General features: G+C 48.4%; 1 protein-coding gene across 1 annotated transcript in view; it reads right to left on the reverse strand.

Moving 5' to 3' along the window:
* LOC147701284 (alpha-tectorin-like) overlaps positions 1 to 18,245 on the reverse strand; it is a 550,081-nt gene that overhangs the window by 71,587 nt on the left and 460,249 nt on the right. Inside the window, exon 21 of the mRNA XM_086930016.1 lies at positions 17,026 to 17,125. Coding sequence (XP_086786142.1) covers positions 17,026 to 17,125 — 100 coding nt within the window. The remainder of the gene's footprint in view (positions 1 to 17,025; positions 17,126 to 18,245) is intronic.

Here is an 18,245-nt window from a genome sequence, read left to right on the forward strand (position 1 = left end):
ACATGGCTAAGAACTGCTCAGGGCAGGTGTTAGCTTTTGGAGATATTCGCGCTTAGCGCGAATATCTCCAAAAGTTGGTAATAGGAGATAGCGATGTTAGGGACTGTTTCCAGTCGCTAACATCTTGGCACGCCCACTTTGCATGTCATTAGTGATAAATATCACTGACATGCAAAGCAGGGCCCAAGATGGTCGCTACCTCCTTTTAGCTGTCACTAACTGGTGTTATCGACAGCTTGGTAATAGGGAGATAATTTTATCTCCGCTTTCTTGGCTTTTAAAGCCAAAAAAGCGGAGATAAACCCCCTTGATAATATGCCCCATATTTCCATATTACTATCCACCAAAAGCACTGCAAGTACCTGCGATTTTCAGTGGTAGGGCAGCACTACCAATTCAAGGCACTCCCATTCGACCTCAAATGAGCATCGTGTATGTTCATCAAGTGCATAGGGCCAATAGCTGTCTTCCTCAGATGACAGGGCCACCAAGTATACCTGTACTTGGACGAATGGCTCATTAAGGATTCATCAAAGGAAGAAGAAAAAGGCTTCTATGGCCCCATACATCAGTCTATTTCAGAGTTTGAGTCTCTATTTAAACTAAGAAAAAATTTCTTTGGAGCGACATACAAAGATTCAGGGGGATATTACCAAGGGCCATTATCGCCCCATTAGCGGGACTTTTTCCAGCTAATGCGGCGATAATTTCATCGCCCTATTACCAAGCTGTCGCTAACACCAGTTAGCAACAGCTTGTAGGTGATAGCGGGCATTTAGGGGCCCACTTTGCATGTTTTTCTTTTTTTTTTTTTCTTTTTTTTTTTAATGAAATTTTTAGAGCGCGAACAATGGCCCTTAGGCGTCTCGGCGCGATAGTATCTGCAAAAATTCAACCACGGAAGGGGAGAGAGGGTCTACTGATTAAAAAGCCAGGTCTTGAGTTGTTTCTGAAATGACCAGAGTGAGTGGCTTGATTTAATCGAGGGAGGCAGGGTATTCCAAAGTCTGGGGGCTGAGACAAGAAATCTCCTGTCTCCCCAGGAGACGGATTTACTACGTGGAACGACCAGATCATTCAGACTGGAAGAGCGTAAGGTTCTTGCCGGGCAATAGGGGATCAAGTTTTGGGTGAAAAATGCTGGTCCCATGTTATGCATGGCCTTGAACACTATGCATAAGACTTTGAATTTTATTCTATTCCTTATGGGTAACCAATGCAGTTCTTTAATGGTCCCAGAAACTGAACGAAATTTCGGGATTCTGCCCAGGAGCCTAGCTGCTGAATTCTGGATTAATTGCATTTTGTTCAAGACTCCTTCTTGAGCGTTCAGGAACAGAGCATTGCAATAATCCAGGGTCGACAATACCAAAGAGGTGACTAATGTTTTGCCGGCCGAGTCTGGGAGAAAAGGAAGAATTTTCTTAATTAGTCTCAGTTTGTGGAAGGCAGCAGATGTAATCTGGTTGGCATGAGGGAGAAAAGTAAGACGGTCGTCAAAAATGACTCCGAGGTTCCTTACCTTGCCAACAGGCTTAGGGGGAGGACCCAATGAATCGGGCCACCAGCAAGAGGACCATTCCGGTATCAAATGACCGAAAATTATTACTTCCGTCTTATCGGAATTTAATTGTAGGCAATTGGAAGCCATCCAGTTTCCAATTGCCACCATGCCTTGATTGAGATCAGCTGCTTTTTTGTGTCCATCATTCTTAACAGCCAGAACCAACTGTGTGTCGTCGGCATAGGTGGTCAGGCTCATCCCGTGGGCACGAATGGTTTTGGCCAAGTCCGACACATATATATTAAAGAGTGTCGGACTTAGGGATGAGCCTTGAGGAACTCCACATGGAAGTGACAAAGTAGGGGAACGAAATGATCCTAGTGTAACCCTCTGTGTTCTATTGGCCAGAAAGGACGCCAACAGTTTCTTGGCGTTATGTTGGACACCAATGTTTTCGACACGGCCGATCAAAGTGACATGATCGACCGTGTCGAAAGCAGCCGACAGGTTCAGCAGTATTAAGACTGCGGTCCCCCCAGGATCCCGGATGGATCTTATTTCATCCGCAGCTTTAATCAAAGCCGTCTCGGTCCCATGATATTGGCGGAAACCAAACTGGGAATCATCGAGGAGATGGTGTTCCTCTAAAAAGGCCGACAGTTGTTGGTTCATGGCCTTTTCGGCTATTTTAGCCAGGATTGGGAGATTGGCGATTGGTCGGTAGCTCTTTAAGTCATCCATGTCGAGATGAGGTTTTTTTAGCAGGCGTTTAATGAGGGTTTGTTTTAGAGTGGTTGGGTAGATTCCTGTGGTAAACATTAAGTTACAGATGGAAGTGATGATAGGCAACACCACTTCGATTACAGGGAGTAAGACTTTGAAAGAACATGGATCCAGAGCTGAACCTGATTTTATGGTAGACATAAGATCCTCTACCTGAGAGCCGGAAATGTCTTTTAACTGAGAAAGAGTGGGTCCAGTCCGAGGAGTGGTCAGTGAATTAGCAGGGGGGTTGCTGTTATTTGCAAAGCCAGCGTAAATATCGTTGACTTTGCTATAGAAGAATTTAGCTAAGGAGTCGCATAGCGACTGAGAGGGTGGAGGGGTTAGATGTCAGCAATAATTATCGCTAATGACATGCAAAGTGGGCTTGCCAAGATGTTAGCGACTGAAAACAGTTGCTAACATCGCTATCTCCGATTACCAACTTTTGCAAATATTTGCGCTAAGCGTGAATATCTCCAAAAGCTAACGCCTGCCCTGAGCAGTTCTTAGCCATGTTATCCAATGGTAGGTGGATAACATGGCTCAGAGCATTAGCTCGGTAATGTATGAATATCGCTGACTTTTCAGCGATATTCAATCAATTAATCACGGCATTTGTATAGTGCGCTACTCACCCGGAGGGTCTCAAGTCGCTGGGGCGGGGGGAGGGGGGATGTCTGCTACTGCTCGAACAGCCAGGTCTTGAGTTGCTTCCTGAAGGAGAGGTGGTCTTGGGTCAGGCGGAGGTGGATGGGGAGAGAGTTCCAAGTCTTGGCTGCCAGGTAGGAGCATTTTGGCCGATTTTTATTGCTTAGGAGATAAACCTTGATAATAGCAAGGCTCCTAAGCAATAAAAATAGTCGAAGCACGGCGATAAAATTATTGCCGCTAACCAAGCTTATGCTTGGTAATATGCCCCTCAGTCTTTTAGAGCAAGACTTGATACATAGTTTGAAAAGGCATTCACTTCACCAGACAAAATGCTAAAGCTTCTGACCATGGCAAAAAACCTAGCTACTAGACAATCAATCACAGTCACACAGTACAAGTCTCCAGTGGGCCTAAAATCATTCAATATAGACCTAATTTCCTTTTAGATGCTTCAAAAGATATTTGTCCAACAAGAACTGGAAGTCAGGTGGCAACAAGTTGGCGGCTCATGGGACTACACCGTACGAGCCATGAGTCTACTGAAATAAGCACTATCATGGTGGTGATTCCCTGCAAACCTGAAGGCTGATATCCCATTTCAGCCTTTATCAGACAGAATAGTGCTAACAACAGATGCATCAATTGGCGGCTGAGCACTCTGGTCAAATGCAGAAAAGATGCTTCACAGAGCTCTGAGTCATAAGACTTGGCCTACAGGCGTTTCTTCCAAGACCAGCAGGTAAAGTAGTCCTCATCAGCACAAACAATACATGTACATTTTGTGAGAAGTTGGCCTGGCATATGCTGTTCAATAGTTTTAGTGGGCACTTTGCACCAGTCCAAAAACCCTTATTGATGATAGGTTTAAGGACAAACTTTATTGAAAGCTATCCTAGTGGTAGCTATGGAGAGCAGCCTTTTATTTATTTATTTATTTATTTATTTATTTATTTGATTTATATAGCGCGTAATCACCCCGGGGTCTCTAAGCGCTTTACCAGGTATATACCAATCAAATTCTACAGCCGATCATCAAATTACAGCACACCCCATGCTTGCTGGAAAAGCACTGTTTTTAGTTTTTTTCGAAAAGGCAACACGTTGGATTCTTTGCGCAGTTCAGTTGGTAAACTATTCCAGACAGCTGGAAAGATGTTAGAAAAAGCACGACCACCCAGGGTGGATAATCTGAAACGCGGTTGAGTTAGCAGGGTAGCATCTGAAGAACGCAGCCGTCTACCAGGTTTGTATGGTGCCAAACGGGCTTTGATGTAGCTTGGCGCCTTTCCATACAGGACTTTGTGCGTAATGCAAAGCCCTTTGAACAAAATCCTCTGTTTGACCGGTAACCAGTGGAGTTCACGCAATATAGTAGAAGCATGCGTTCTCCGAAAATCAATCTTGCAGCATCGTTCATAACAATTTGCAGACGGTTCAGCTGTTTTTCAGGGAGCCCTGCATATAGTGAGTTGCCATAGTCCATCCTGGCTAGGATAATGGCAGAAACAGCGCGTCTTAGGGTGGCAAAGGACAAGGGTGAGGAAATTTTCCTTAGTTGTCGAAGGAGGCCTAAACACATGCCCACCACCCCAGAGACTTGCTTTTGCATCGTCAGACTCCCATCCAAGGAAATGCCCAGGCTTTTCACTACTGCTGCAGGTTCTGGAGGCGCTCCTAGTTCTAATGGCCAGAACTGATCATTCCAGGGGTTGCCCATGATGGTAATTGGCAACACCTCGGTCTTGTCTGGATTGATTTTCAAAGAGTTCAGAGACATCCAATTAGCTGGATAATCCGCAAATTTGGATGATAAATTGGGTGTCGTCAGCATAGTTGTAGATTTGACAGTCCATCTGGTTAAGAGCCGAAATCAGGGGTTGTAAATAAACATTAAATAAAAGAGGGGAAAAGGCAGATCCCTGTGGTACACCAAAGGTAATCGGCACTGTGGTTGAAGATAAGTCCGCCAGTTGAACTCTCTGAGTTCTCCCTTGGAGAAAAGAGGAGAGCCAGACAAGTGCTGTGCCCTGGATGCCTAAGCCCCTCAACCGCAGCAACAATTGACTATGACAAACGGTGTCAAAAGCAGCGGAGAGGTCTAATAGCACCAGGGCCCCAGGGAGTTTCTTGTCAGCTCTATTCCTTAACTCATCCAGGATGGATAGCATCACTAGCTCCGTGCTATGATGCGCACGGAACCCAGCCTGGTTTTGCTCGAGTAAGACATTTTTCTCCAGATGGTCCACGAGATACGTAAGGACATGCTGCTCCAGAAATTTGGCCAAGAATGGTAACTGAGAAATAGGCCTAAAGTTCTTTAGATTCTTAACGTCCGCCCCAGTTTTTTTCAGCAGGGGGATCAACCGTGCCTCCTTAAAGGAGGATGGAACCAGTCCTATTTGTAGGGAGTTATTGAGGAGAGTCAAAACATCTTCCTTAATACCTGGCATGGCTAACTTAAAGACCTCAGGGGGACAAGGGTCGGCCAGGGAGCCAGATTTAACCCACCCCACAAGATTTGACAGTCTGTCCTTCGTAATCAAGGGCAGAGTGACCAAGGCGTTATCAACTGGACGAATGTCCGGGACAGTCTGTAGAGGACAGTCCAAAATTGGGGTAGTAGCAATTTCTGATAAGAGGTCTTTAATCTTAGTGGAGAAATAGTCCTGAATTTTTTGGCAGTCTTCTTGCTTAAACTCAGGACTCTGAACCTTATTTTTCCTGAGTTCCATAAGGACCTTAAAAATTTCTTTCTGTGGGTCCGAAGCTCTAGAAATCCTGTCCTCATAGAACTCAGCTTTCCTTACCAAAATAGCTTGTTTATAGGAAGCGAGCTCCTGTATGTAAAGACTCCATGCGTTGAGGCTGTAGTCCTTCCGCCATGCTCTCTCAGATTTTTGTAGAGCCCTCTATTTTTCCCTAAGGAATTCATTGTACCACGGGGCCCCAGCTCCTCTATCTACCATCTTCATCCTTCGAACTGGTGCCACGAGATCCACTACCCTTTTCAGTTTATCTGTTAAGTCATTACAGATAATTTCTGGATTATCTTCCATCTTATTAGTATGAGGACGAGCTAGGAGATGAGCTACCATTTCATCCCCGTTTATATGTTTCCATTTCCTCACAACCTTCCATCCTGCTCCGGACTTCCCCTTCTGTTCATCAACCGATATCATGCCTTTCACTAGATAGTTGTCTGACCATGCACAAGGCTGCGCAACTACTGGGCCATGATCCCGGCCATGTTCTGAGGTTGTTATCCAAACGAGATCCAGGGTATGGCCCTTCTCGTGTGTAGGGCCCATTACCCTCTGAACTAACCCAAAGGACCTAAGCGCCTCATCTATCTGATTGGCTTGGCCTTCGTTCGGGGACTTTTCTCAATGGAAATGTAAGTCACCCATGATAATTACGTTATTGTAACGTGATCGAACATCCTGGACCAATTCCAGGAATAAATCCAGAAAGTACGGCAACGCCCAAGGGGGTCGGTAGACTAACAAAATAGTCCAGCAATCCATCCCTATCCCGAGCTTGACACCCAAGACATTGGCCCCTCCCAGGCTTTCAGCAAAAAATCTTTCGCCCCTCAGGTGGGTACTCTATAAAAGGGCCACTCCGCCCCCTCTCATGGTACCTGCTCTATTGAGGCAGAATGCCGTAAAGTTGGCCGGGATAGAGGCTACCAAGTCCGGCAACGAGGAGTCCTCTAGCCATGTTTCCGTGACACCCAGGATATCCAACTCTCCATCCTGTAGTAAGGAGAGCACTTCCAGGTTGTGCTTCTGTAAGGAACGCATGTTTAGAAGGCCATAGCACAAGCCTTGTGCCGGATATTCAATATTAAGTCCTGATTTGATGCCATGGCGTTTCAGCAGCCCTTCCTGACTGAGTTTGGCTTCACATGTCTGACTGAGATGAAATGTCCCCAGATTTACCTCCAACAGCTTTCCTCTGGTATACCTATGGCGAGGACCAGGGGTCATGGCCCCAGGCCCCGTTTGGGCGCAGATGGGCTCGCCTCTGGCGCGCCTGCTGCGAGCATACGCTGCACGTTTGCATTTGGCAGCTTTAAGTAGTGTCAGAGAGGCAGGCGCGTCCCGCTGCAACTAGAATGCTGACCAAAATGGCGCCCACACACGACCCTTCCTTCCCCAAGATGTCACCCACCCAGAGTCAGCACCCAGGCCCCGCCAAACAGCAGTGAAATGACTATTATAGTGCAGGTGAGTGGTCCTCCCCGAAATAATACCCCAAAATACGGGCAAATTAAATGTTTATAAAACGAAGCAGTAAAACAGATACTATGTCCTTCAGTTCAGGCTAAGTCTTGAAGGGGTGTAAAGTAGCTTAGTTTACCAGATTTATAACCTCTTGAATGTCTAAATGAAAGGAGAACCACACAAGGTATATTTAAAATATATGTGTTTATTACTAAACACTCTCTAGTAATCTCTTTATGAGATTACAGAGCAAGGTACACAATTTAAACACAATATCACTTCAGTAAATAGCACAATATACACTGGGCCCCAAGGAGAGACTAAACCATATATTAAGAAAGTTGTATAAGAACCACGACTTGACTAGACACAGTTCCTAGAGCATGTAGAATCGCTGGGACCCCAAGGAATCACCCAAGGTAGTGACACAGGGGACCCACCGGGGACACGTGCAGTGTGGTAACACAGCTGCAAGCGCCGTTAGCTTCTATGGGGAAAGTCGCGGTTGAAATTTTAAAGTTAAAGGACACTTAGGAGAGGACTTTAAGTAAACCCCTTTACACTTAAGGCGTTCTAGGGCCAATACCCAAGGGAGCTTCGGAGTACTCTGGTTACCTCACCCAGGGAAGCCGGGTGCATAGGTGTCAAATGGTGTCAGGAATCGTCGTCATTTTCAAGGGCGAACTGCTGCAAAGTGCTGCTGCCGTGAAGGAGAAAAGTGTCTGGTGTGATCCAAGCCTGGATCAAAGATGTGAAGAACCTGAAAGCAGAGGGGACAGAGTCTGGGTCACTTGCCAGTGCCCAGGGGCACTGTAGACGAATGCCCACCAATGTTGGGTGCTTCAGGTGCAGAGGTGAAGCTTGACTCTGCAGCCACGAGGACCAGGAGGCAGCGACGATCACCAGGAGCTGGATTCAATCTGTCCCACGAAGGATGTCGAGTGCTGCGGCGTCAGTCGGTACTCGGATGGAACACAATAAGCCTTGGTAACAGCAACCCACGCAGGAAGAGAAAAGATGCTTCAGTGTGGACCAGCAAGATCCAGGGAACTCCCCAAGAAATGGAGAGTCAGGGCACGTCTGGAGGAACCAAGGAAGCCCAAGGAAAATTAAAGTTGCCTTCTCATTGATCCACAGGTCGACAGACCAGAGATCGCAAAGGTACCTTGAGAGAAAACACAAAGGACCGGCTCACGGATCATTCGTGGAGTGTAAGCTGGCAATCTTCAGTGGAGTTGCTGCTCGGAGTCTGGGCTACAAGTAACCCAATGCACAGCCTTGAGGATCATCAAGAAGCAAATGCACTTGCAAATGTGCACAGTGTCCAGGGGTCCCGGTTCCACGGTACCCACGAGGGCTACAGGTCTCAGATTTGCTGGGGTCTCGGGTCGGCCTCTGGGAAATCTGGGAACCGACCTCCTGTGTTGCAAATTCTTTGGAGTCCGGCGGGAGCTTCGGAAATGGAAACCAGTCAGATGTGCCTTTTCGAGCCTGCCACGCAGGGGAGTAAGTCCTTTACTCCAAGGGAGATCCTTCAGTCATCTAGTGCCTTATAGATCGTTGAAGTTTCAGGATTCAGTATCAGATTTTCATCCAGGTAAATCTGCAATCCTGTAGTCAAGGGTTCCTACTTTATACCCAAGGAAGTGGTAGGACAGAATCTTGGGACCCACCTATGGGATGGTTTGGAAAGAGGGGTGGTTACACCCATTTGCTTTGTCCAGTTTTGCACCAGAGCAGGGCCTGGTAGCCCCTGCAACCAGTTTGAACTGGGCTATGCACAGGGACACCAAATGTGCCCTCAGTGCAGACTTCAAAGCACTCTTGGAGTGCACCCACCCAGCCCCAATACACTAAAGCCTGTCTGCGAGGTGGTTACACCTCCCTGTGACAGGAAACCTATTGTCCAGGCCTCCCCTGCCGGAGTTTCATCCAGCAGCAGGAGGCCAGACTCATGTCTGTGGCTGCAGCATCCATTTTGTGATGCCAAGGTTCTGTTAAGCTGGTACCGTGTGTACCAGTGTGGCCATGTTTCTCCCTCTAGGAGGGTGGAATCATACCTCCATGGCCAGTACTGGCAGGGAGGTATAATTCCAATGTGTTTGACACCAAACACAACATGTTTCCTTGCAGCTATTCCAAGGTTAACATTTACCGCGAGGTTATAATGCACTAGAGTATATGGTCTGGCAGCATCACAGAATAACCTGAATAATAGATTCCGAAGGCTGCAGATGGGCCCTGCTCATGCATGGGCACCCTCTCACACAAAACCCAGCACCCTGCCTTCAGGATTAATACGGCCTGCCATAGGGGTGACTGATAGGTTTAGAAACGTAACGATATAGGGAACCTATATCTAAGTAAGGGGTGCATACACCACCTTACACAGACTGCTGTAGCAGACGTGTTGTGTTATTTTGAAAGGCTGCCCAGGGGTGGCATAATACATAGTGCAGCCCCTGGTAGGCCTCTGGGGTACCTATGCCCTGAGTACATGGTGTACCACATACTAAGAATTCACAAGGATACTCCAGTATCCAATCTGGAGTGTACCTAAAGTACATGGAATCATTTTAGAGAGGAAACAGCTAGGCTGGGGCCCTGGATAGCAGGGCCCCAGCCAGACTAAAGTCGGAAAACAGTGAAACATCAGCAAAAAGTGGGGGTAACTATAAGAAGCAGATCCTACTCTCCTATACATTTTACAAAGCTAAGCAAGGGTGAATAAAGTCCCGGACTCTCTTGGAAGAGGCTCAGTTTCTGTGGGATTGGACAAAGTTGACATTGCTGTGGAACCTCTTCCAGAATACCAAAACTATCAGGGAGACATTCTCAGTTCACAATTTTCATACAGCCAAGATTGGGAACTCCACCAGGAACAAGGCGACTCCATCTTCTGACAAAGGGGTCAGCCCATAATCAATCTGTTTATCACCCAGAGCAACAAGAAATTCCTAGTGCGTCGCCAGCAGATTTTGTCAACCAGGGACCATGGGCAGTGCCTTTTCAATCAGATGGTCCAACATCTTTGCATTCTCCTTTCATGTTTCCCCTGATCCCCAGAGTTTTGAGGAAGGCTAAGAAAGATCACTGCACTCTGATCCTCATTTCTCAGCTAGGCCCAGCCTGTATTAATGAAAAACCAAAGGTGATGATGGACGAAGCGTTGACAATACAAACATTCACCCCCAGTCAACTGATCTGGGTTTAATCCATCACCGTTCTTTAGCTCACTCCGCCACCCTAGTTCAGACATGGCCATATGCAAATCAGTCTGACCCTGTGCCTCATGGGAACAGTCCAGCCCGAACTGCCAAGCCATGCCTTCCCTGGTCCGGAAACAAGCTACCAAGGACTGGTTTCTGGCATTTCAGCCGTCTTCAGCCCGGCTTGCTTGAATCCAGTGGCAAAGTGAGCAAGGGACTCACGTCTGAGCATACCCTGCCAACTTATGGTGAACAAAGCGATACAAAAGGGGGTGGTGATGGACGGAGCATCTGAACCAATCAAACACTCGCACCCAGTCAACGGATCCGGGTTTAATCCATCACAGTTCTTTAGCCCACTCTGCCACTCCAGTTCAGACATGGCCATATGCAAATCAGCCTGACCCTGTGCCTCATGGGAACAGTCCAGCCCGAACTGCGAAGCCATGCCTTCACTGGACTGGAAACAAGCTTCCGAGGACCGGTTTCTGGCATTTCAGCCGTCTTCAGCCTGGCTTGCTTGAATCCAGTGGCAAAGTGAGCAAGGGACTCACGTCTGAGCATACTCTGCCAACTTATGGCGAACAAAGCGGTACAAAGGGGGGTGGTGATGGACGGAGCATCTGAACCAATCAAACACTCACATCCAGTCAACAGATCTGGGTTTAATCCATCACCGTTCTTTAGCCCACTCTGCCACTCCAGTTCAGACATGGCCATATGCAAATCAGTCTGACCCTGTGCCTCATGGGAACAGTCCAGCCCGAACTGCCAAGCAATGCCTTCCCTGGACCGGAAACAAGCTACAGAGGACCGGTTTCTGGCATTTCAGCCGTCTTCAGCCCGGCTTGCTTGAATTCAGTGGCAAAGTGAGCAAGGGACTCACGTCTGACCATACCCTGCCATCTTTTGGCGAATAAAGAGGTACAAAAGGGGGTGGTGATGGACGGAGCATCTGAACCAATCAAACACTCACACCCAGTCAACAGATCTGGGTTTAATCCATTACCGTTCTTTAGCCCACTCTGCCACTCCAGTTCAGACATGGCCATATGCAAATCAGTCTGACCATGTGCCTCATGGGAACAGTCCAGCCCAAACTGCCAAGCCATGCCTTTCCTGGACCGGAAACAAGCTTCCGAGGACCGGTTTCTGGCATTTCAGCCGTCTTCAGCCCGGCTTGCTTGAATCCAGTGGCAAAGTGAGCAAGGACTCACGTCTGAGCATACCCTGCCAACTTATGGCGAACAAAGCAGAACAAAAGGGGGTGGTGATGGACGGGAAGACATGGCTTGGCAGTTCGCAATGGTAGAATGACTGATTGCAATATGTCTAACCACTGGCCATCGCTCAGGGTAGCATTCCAAACCTTCATTTTTTTGCCCATCATGCCACTTCAGTTTGACCCAGCCATATACAAATCAGTCTTGACCCTGCTTTAGTAGGAAAAGTCCAGTCTGAACTACCAGGCCAGGCAGCAACCCAAGACCTGTTTCACTCTGATTGGGGCTCGTCAGTCGGTTAAAGTTTGGTTCCAGTGGCAGTGAGCATCAGGTCCATGTCTGGGCATACACAATCCACTCAGGGGCCGCTTAAGGTTCAATTTACAATATGTGGCAAGCACGCCCTAAAACACATTGTCCATCTTTTCCTGGGTCTATTGTGGGGGCTGTCATTGAACTAACTACTACTGGCTCTCTCAGTGACATGTGGGGGTTAAGTGTGAATACAGGGATGTCAGCTAGGAATGTGCATGGCCTCTTGCTAAGCGCTGGAAGTTCTGCTTTAGACATGCTATATGTAATAATTCAAAGAAGGTTTAAGCATTGTAGGTCATCAAAATCTGGTAATTCTATTGATCATCTTATAGTTGATGACTTGTTTGTTGCAGCTATGGTGTTAATAGCAGGCTTTTGTCAAAATTAGCAAAACGAGGCCCTTGTTTTAGCTTTCAAGCTTTACAGTGTGCAGCGTGCACGCGCAGCGGGCGTGCCCTAAGCGCACCGAAGGTGCGCCAAAGGTAAGCCCGTCTGCGCCCGTCCGCGCCTGGACCGTGCCCAGTGCCAGGACCCCTGGCCCCCGCAGACCCCAGCCCGCCCGCCGGACGTACGACGCCGCCACCCTCAACGCCGGCCGGGTCCCGGGCTGCTACCGAGCCACCCCGAGACGCACCCACGGACGCTTCTGCTGCAACTCCTGCAAGTTCACCTGCTTCCGGACCTGCACTACTCCAGCACCAACCAAGACCAAGACGAGCAACAGCAGCAGCCACCTGAAATGCATCCTGCTCAACACCCGCTCCGTCCACAGGCACGCCATCGAGATCTGGAACCTACTCGACACCACATCCTCAGACGTCACCTTCTTCACGGAAACCTGGATGAACTCCTCCTCAGCGCCCGACATCGCCATTGCCATCCCAGACGGCTACAAGATCATCTGAAGGGACCGCATCAACCACACCGGAGGAGGCATCGCCATCATCCACAGGAACACCATCCACATCACGACCAACACCGACGACACCCTCGCAACCGCCGAGCACCTGCACTTTCAGGTCCACATCAACCCCAAGACCACACTCAGAGGCACCCTCATCTACAGACCCCTGGGACAACACACACAATTCAGCGAAGACATCACCGACTTCATCAGCCCGCACGCCCTCTGCTCCGCTGACTACATCCTCCTAGGGGACCTCAACTTACACCTGGAGAACAGCAACAACCGCAACACCACCACCCTGCTGGACAACCTCGCCAACCTGGGACTCAAGCAGCAGGTGACCACCCCCACCCACTATGCCGGACACACACTCGACCCCGTCTTCTCATCCAGCAAGGACATCGCCTTCAGCCAAGCCACCGGACTCCACTTGACGGACCGCAGCTGCGTCCACTTCAGCTTCGGAAGGACCACGATCCACCACCACAAGCAACAGGTTGCACGCAGGAGCTGGAGCAAGATCACAGCCGACCAGCTCGCGACCTCCCTAAGCATGAACCCTCCCACGAGCACAACGAACCCTAGCCAGGCGGCCACCAACCTCACGAAGTGGATCAGCCACTGCGCAGACAAGCTCGCCCCCCTGAGGACCCCGCCTAGCAGACCCGGTAGCAAGAATGCCCCATGGTTCACCGACGAACTCAAGAGCTCCAAGAAGAACTGCCGAGCCCTCGAGAGAACCTGGCGCAGAGACCCAACCCCGGACAACATGACTGCCCTCAAGCTCGCCACCCGAAAACACCACCAACTCATCCACGCCACCAAGAAAACTGCATTCAAGGAACGACTGGACAACAATGCACACAACAGCAAGGAACTCTTCAACATCATCAAAGAGCTCTCCAACCCCAACGCCGGAAACAACGACATCACCCCTTCGCAAGACCTCTGCAACTCCCTCGCCTCCTACTTCCACAACAAGATCGCGGACATACACAACAGCTTCAGCACTCAACCGACGAACGCCACGACCGAACCACCGCCCCCCACCACCACCCTCCGCGCCTGGACTCCGATCAGCACTGAAGACACCGTCCGCACGATGAACTCCATCCACTCCGGATCTCCGACCGACCCCTGCCCCCACCACGTCTTCAACAAGGCCGACGCTGTCATCGCACCCCACCTGCGGGACATCATCAACACCTCCTTCGACACCGCTACCTTCCCAGAGAACTGGAAGCACGCCGAACTCAGCGCCCTACTCAAGAAGCCATCGGCCGACCCCACCGACCTCAAGAACTACCGCCCCATCTCGCTGCTCCCGTTTCCTGCAAAAGTCATCGAGAAGACCGTCAACAAGCAGCTGGTCGCCTTCCTCGAGACAAATGGATCCCTCGACCTCTCGCAGTCTGGCTTCCGGGCCAACCACAGCACTGAGACCGCCCTGATCGCAGCCACCGATGACATCCGAGCGCTGCTCGACAACGGAGAAACAGCAGCTCTCATCCTCCTCGACCTCTCCGCGGCCTTCGACACTGTCTGCCACCGTACCCTAGTACAACGCCTCAGCAACGTCGGAGTCCAGGAGAAGGCACTGGAGTGGATCCTCTCCTTCCTCGCCGGAAGGACACAGAGAGTCCGCCTCCCTCCGTTCAGATCTGAAGCCACCGAAGTCATCTGCGGCGTTCCTCAAGGCTCCTCGCTCAGTCCAACCCTCTTCAACGTCTACATGAGCCCCTTGCAGACATCGCACGCCAGCACACCTCAACATCATCTCCTACGCCGACGACACCCAGCTGATCCTCTCCCTTACCAACGACCCCGCCACCGCCAGAGCCAACCTTCACGAAGGGATGAAAGAGGTAGCCGAATGGATGAAGAACAGCCGCCTGAAACTGGACTCGGACAAGACGGAAGTCCTCATCCTGGGATCCTCACCCTCCGCTTGGGACAACTCCTGGTGGCCCCCCCCCCTAGGCAGCGCACCCAAACCAACAGACCACGCACGCAACCTGGGTTTCATCCTGGACTCCTCCCTCTACATGACCAGACAAGTCAACGCCGTATCCTCATCGTGCTTCAACATCCTGCGCATGCTACGTAAGATCTTCTGGTGGATCCCCACCGAGACCAGGAAGACGGTCACCCAGGCCCTCGTCACCAGCCGTCTGGACTACGGCAACTCCCTCTACGCCGGAACCACTGCCAAACTCCAGAAGAGACGCCAGTGGATCCAGAACGCCTCAGCACGACTCATACTGGACATCCCCCGTCGCAGCCACATCGCGGGACACCTGAGAGACCTGCAATGGCTCCCGGTCAACAAGAGAATCACCTTCCGTCTCCTCACCCACGCACACAAAGCCCTACACAACCAAGGCCCAGGATACCTCAACAGCCGCCTCAACTTCTACGCTCCCAAACGCCAGCTTCGATCGACCAGCCACGCCCTCGCCGCCGTCCCCAACATCCGAAGAGCCACCACAGGGGGACAGTCCTTCTCCTACCTCGCCGCCAAGACATGGAACTCCCTCCCCACCCACCTCCGCCTGACCCAGGACCACCTCGCCTTCAGGAAGCAACTCAAGACCTGGCTGTTCGAGCAGTAGCGGACCCCCCTCCCCCAGCGCCTTGAGACCCTCTAGGTGAGTAGTGCGCTATATAAATGCGATGATTGATTGATTGAGTGGAAATGTGCTGTCTGAAACGTCTTTTTTATGTTTAAATACTGTTTTTTTATTGTATTGCGGATGCTGGTTGTGTTAGGTCAGAATGTAAAACATGCTTTTTTGCATTCTAGATTGTGCACAGTTTTGTGACTTCTGTTTTACAGTGTTCAGTTTCTTGGCCTGGTTGGGCCATGAAAATTAAATAATAAAAGTGGGATACGCCTTCCATTAGCTTTATCAAAGGTGATGCAATTGGCCGCTCCTTACCTTGATGTTTACCACGCTTTCCGTGGGCGAGCACAGAGAATTTGTGTCAAAATGTCAACCCCACATTTGCATGATATAGCGTTTGCCCGATTGGGTCCAGATTGTGCAATATCAAAATGTCATATGCTGCTATTGGATACAAGGAAAAAATATTGAAACGTGTGGACTGTAATTTACTTAGGGACCAAGGGTACAAGTCATATATTATTTGCTTTTATCTGCACCCCTTTCATTCTGTGTCTTCCGCAAGCAGTATACTCCAGAGGCTGGCTTCCACCAGTACCACTGTTTTCTGTAATTCTTTTTAAGTGTTTACATCACGATTCATGAAGAAGAAGGTAAAACGTAAGCCTCCGTTTCATACAGACGTGAGACACTAAGTAAGGGCAAAGGGGGCTATCTGTTGAATATGTATAAGGACAAAGTTGTTCTCCACTGTGATGAAGCTGCATTAGGGAAGGCCATTTGAAATCACTGTTCAACTATTGAAGAAGTCAGTGTTCCTTCATGACATATTGAATGATGTATTCAATAAGGTTTTTCTCAGGAGAATAGCTATTCCTACACTATATGTATAGAGCTCCTGAAAAAAACCTTCTGTACTAAAAGAAAGAAAATTGGCAAAACAGCTTTACGAATGCTGTGGAGGGGTGCAGATCTTTCTGATGGCCAGTCGAGGTATTCATCTTCTGCCCACTGTCTGTTTCATCTCCTATAATAATTATTCTTCGCTTATAGCAAAACTTTACGATGCCAGATTATCCTAAAAGATGACTTAAGTTGTTGGCCTGGTGAAGACCCTGCCAATATTTGCATTGAGGTTGAAACATCAACCTGATAAATGCTGATTAATGGACAATGCATTTACAATTGTAACTCCTTTCTTATTATTCTTGTGTTTTCATTTACTGTACCACACCCTTTTTCACCTGTGCACTCTATACTACCACTGTGTTTCCACTGTTGATTCTAAGTAATTAATGGATACTTGTACATATCTGCATCTGAGGCCTGTTTTGCCATTTTTTCTTTTTTAATTGAGCATATTTAACCTACTTTGAAACATATTATTGGATCAATTGTTCAAGAACATACCCTAAAGGAAACTGTTTTCCTCAAATATTATACCCAGGTTTCTTCTAGGAATAAACATGTGGCCTAGGTATATTCGTGTGCTGATGAAGGCATCTTGGCATACAGAACAGTCAATGGGCTCCTGTAAGGGTGTCTGACACTAATCTTTGCACTCACACATGCATACTGTGTAACATTTTTAGAAATCTTACCTGGCGCGATCTGTTCACCAAGACACTCTATTGGGCCAATCGACATGGTGGGAGACTTTTCCTCCCTGTCAGTCACAGTAACTTGAGTTCTACCGCATTTCTGAGAGAGGAACAGAGAAGAAGATACTTACTCCTTTGCACCGTGAAAACGTTCCAGGAGATTTAAAGTCCAATTTTTCCTACTGGTTAATTAAAGCATCAAGTACTGAATGAGCTGAGGAAATCAACTGTTTTCAGGCTTATCAGTCTTACTAAAGAAAGTACCTGAAGGCTATAAGTCTTAATAATTCAAAATGTCCATCATCATAACTAATAAATGTATGTTCACGCAGCTTAGGCACATTTCAACATATTGTTTACATTGAGCTATTCTTTTCCGTAGGGTTTCTTGAGTGATACTATAAACTAGAACCTGATTGCTTGTGAATTATTTCCATGGAGTGTTGAGTCATCATCCACTATTACAAGGTGAGTACTATCCACACAATTTTATAAATCATTCACTGCCTTGTTATGTGATTGTTAGAATTGGGGGTCTCTAGTTGGCAGAGGTAGGTACCTTTGACCAAAAGGGACCCTTGCTTCTAGTCAAGCTAAGGGGCTACACTTCTAAAATAACCCCTGCTCGCTCCCTTGGTAGCTTGGCACGAGCAGATAGGCTTATCTTAGAGGCAGTGTGTAAAGCATTTGTGAACACATACAGTAATACAGTGAAAGCACTCGAAATGGACACCCCACCAGTGTAGAAACAAACATTGGCATAGCCAATAGGTCTAGCTTTTGGGGCCTTATAAAGTATTTAGTTATGCAGCACAATATCCTTGGTGCAACAACATCAGCTGTTGCATGGCTAAACACTTATAAGGTCCCAAAGGCGAGACCTGTTGGCTATGCCAATGCTTGCTGTTTTAGCTTCTGTCTTTTTATGCAAAGGCAGCTTTGGGGGACCAACAGCACCTGGTACTGAGCAGCAGCAAGGCACGCCCCATCTCAACCTGGACTGACTGTGTGTACCTTATCCTTCCTGGACTCTGGTATTGTCACTACAGGCAAATAAAACCTACAAGAAAAATTGAATGAGACTGGTATGCAGCTTAGTAGGGCCACTGAGTCATTCATTTTATTTTTTAATTAATTTTTATAAATATTTCTGTGACGTCTTAGGCAGATGATGTCCTGGTCAGCTGTAAAAAAAAGCAGCAGTATCAGGGTCACTTTGA

This window comes from Lissotriton vulgaris, chromosome 7 (assembly GCF_964263255.1).
Source record: "Lissotriton vulgaris chromosome 7, aLisVul1.2, whole genome shotgun sequence".
Lineage (NCBI taxonomy): Eukaryota > Metazoa > Chordata > Amphibia > Caudata > Salamandridae > Lissotriton > Lissotriton vulgaris.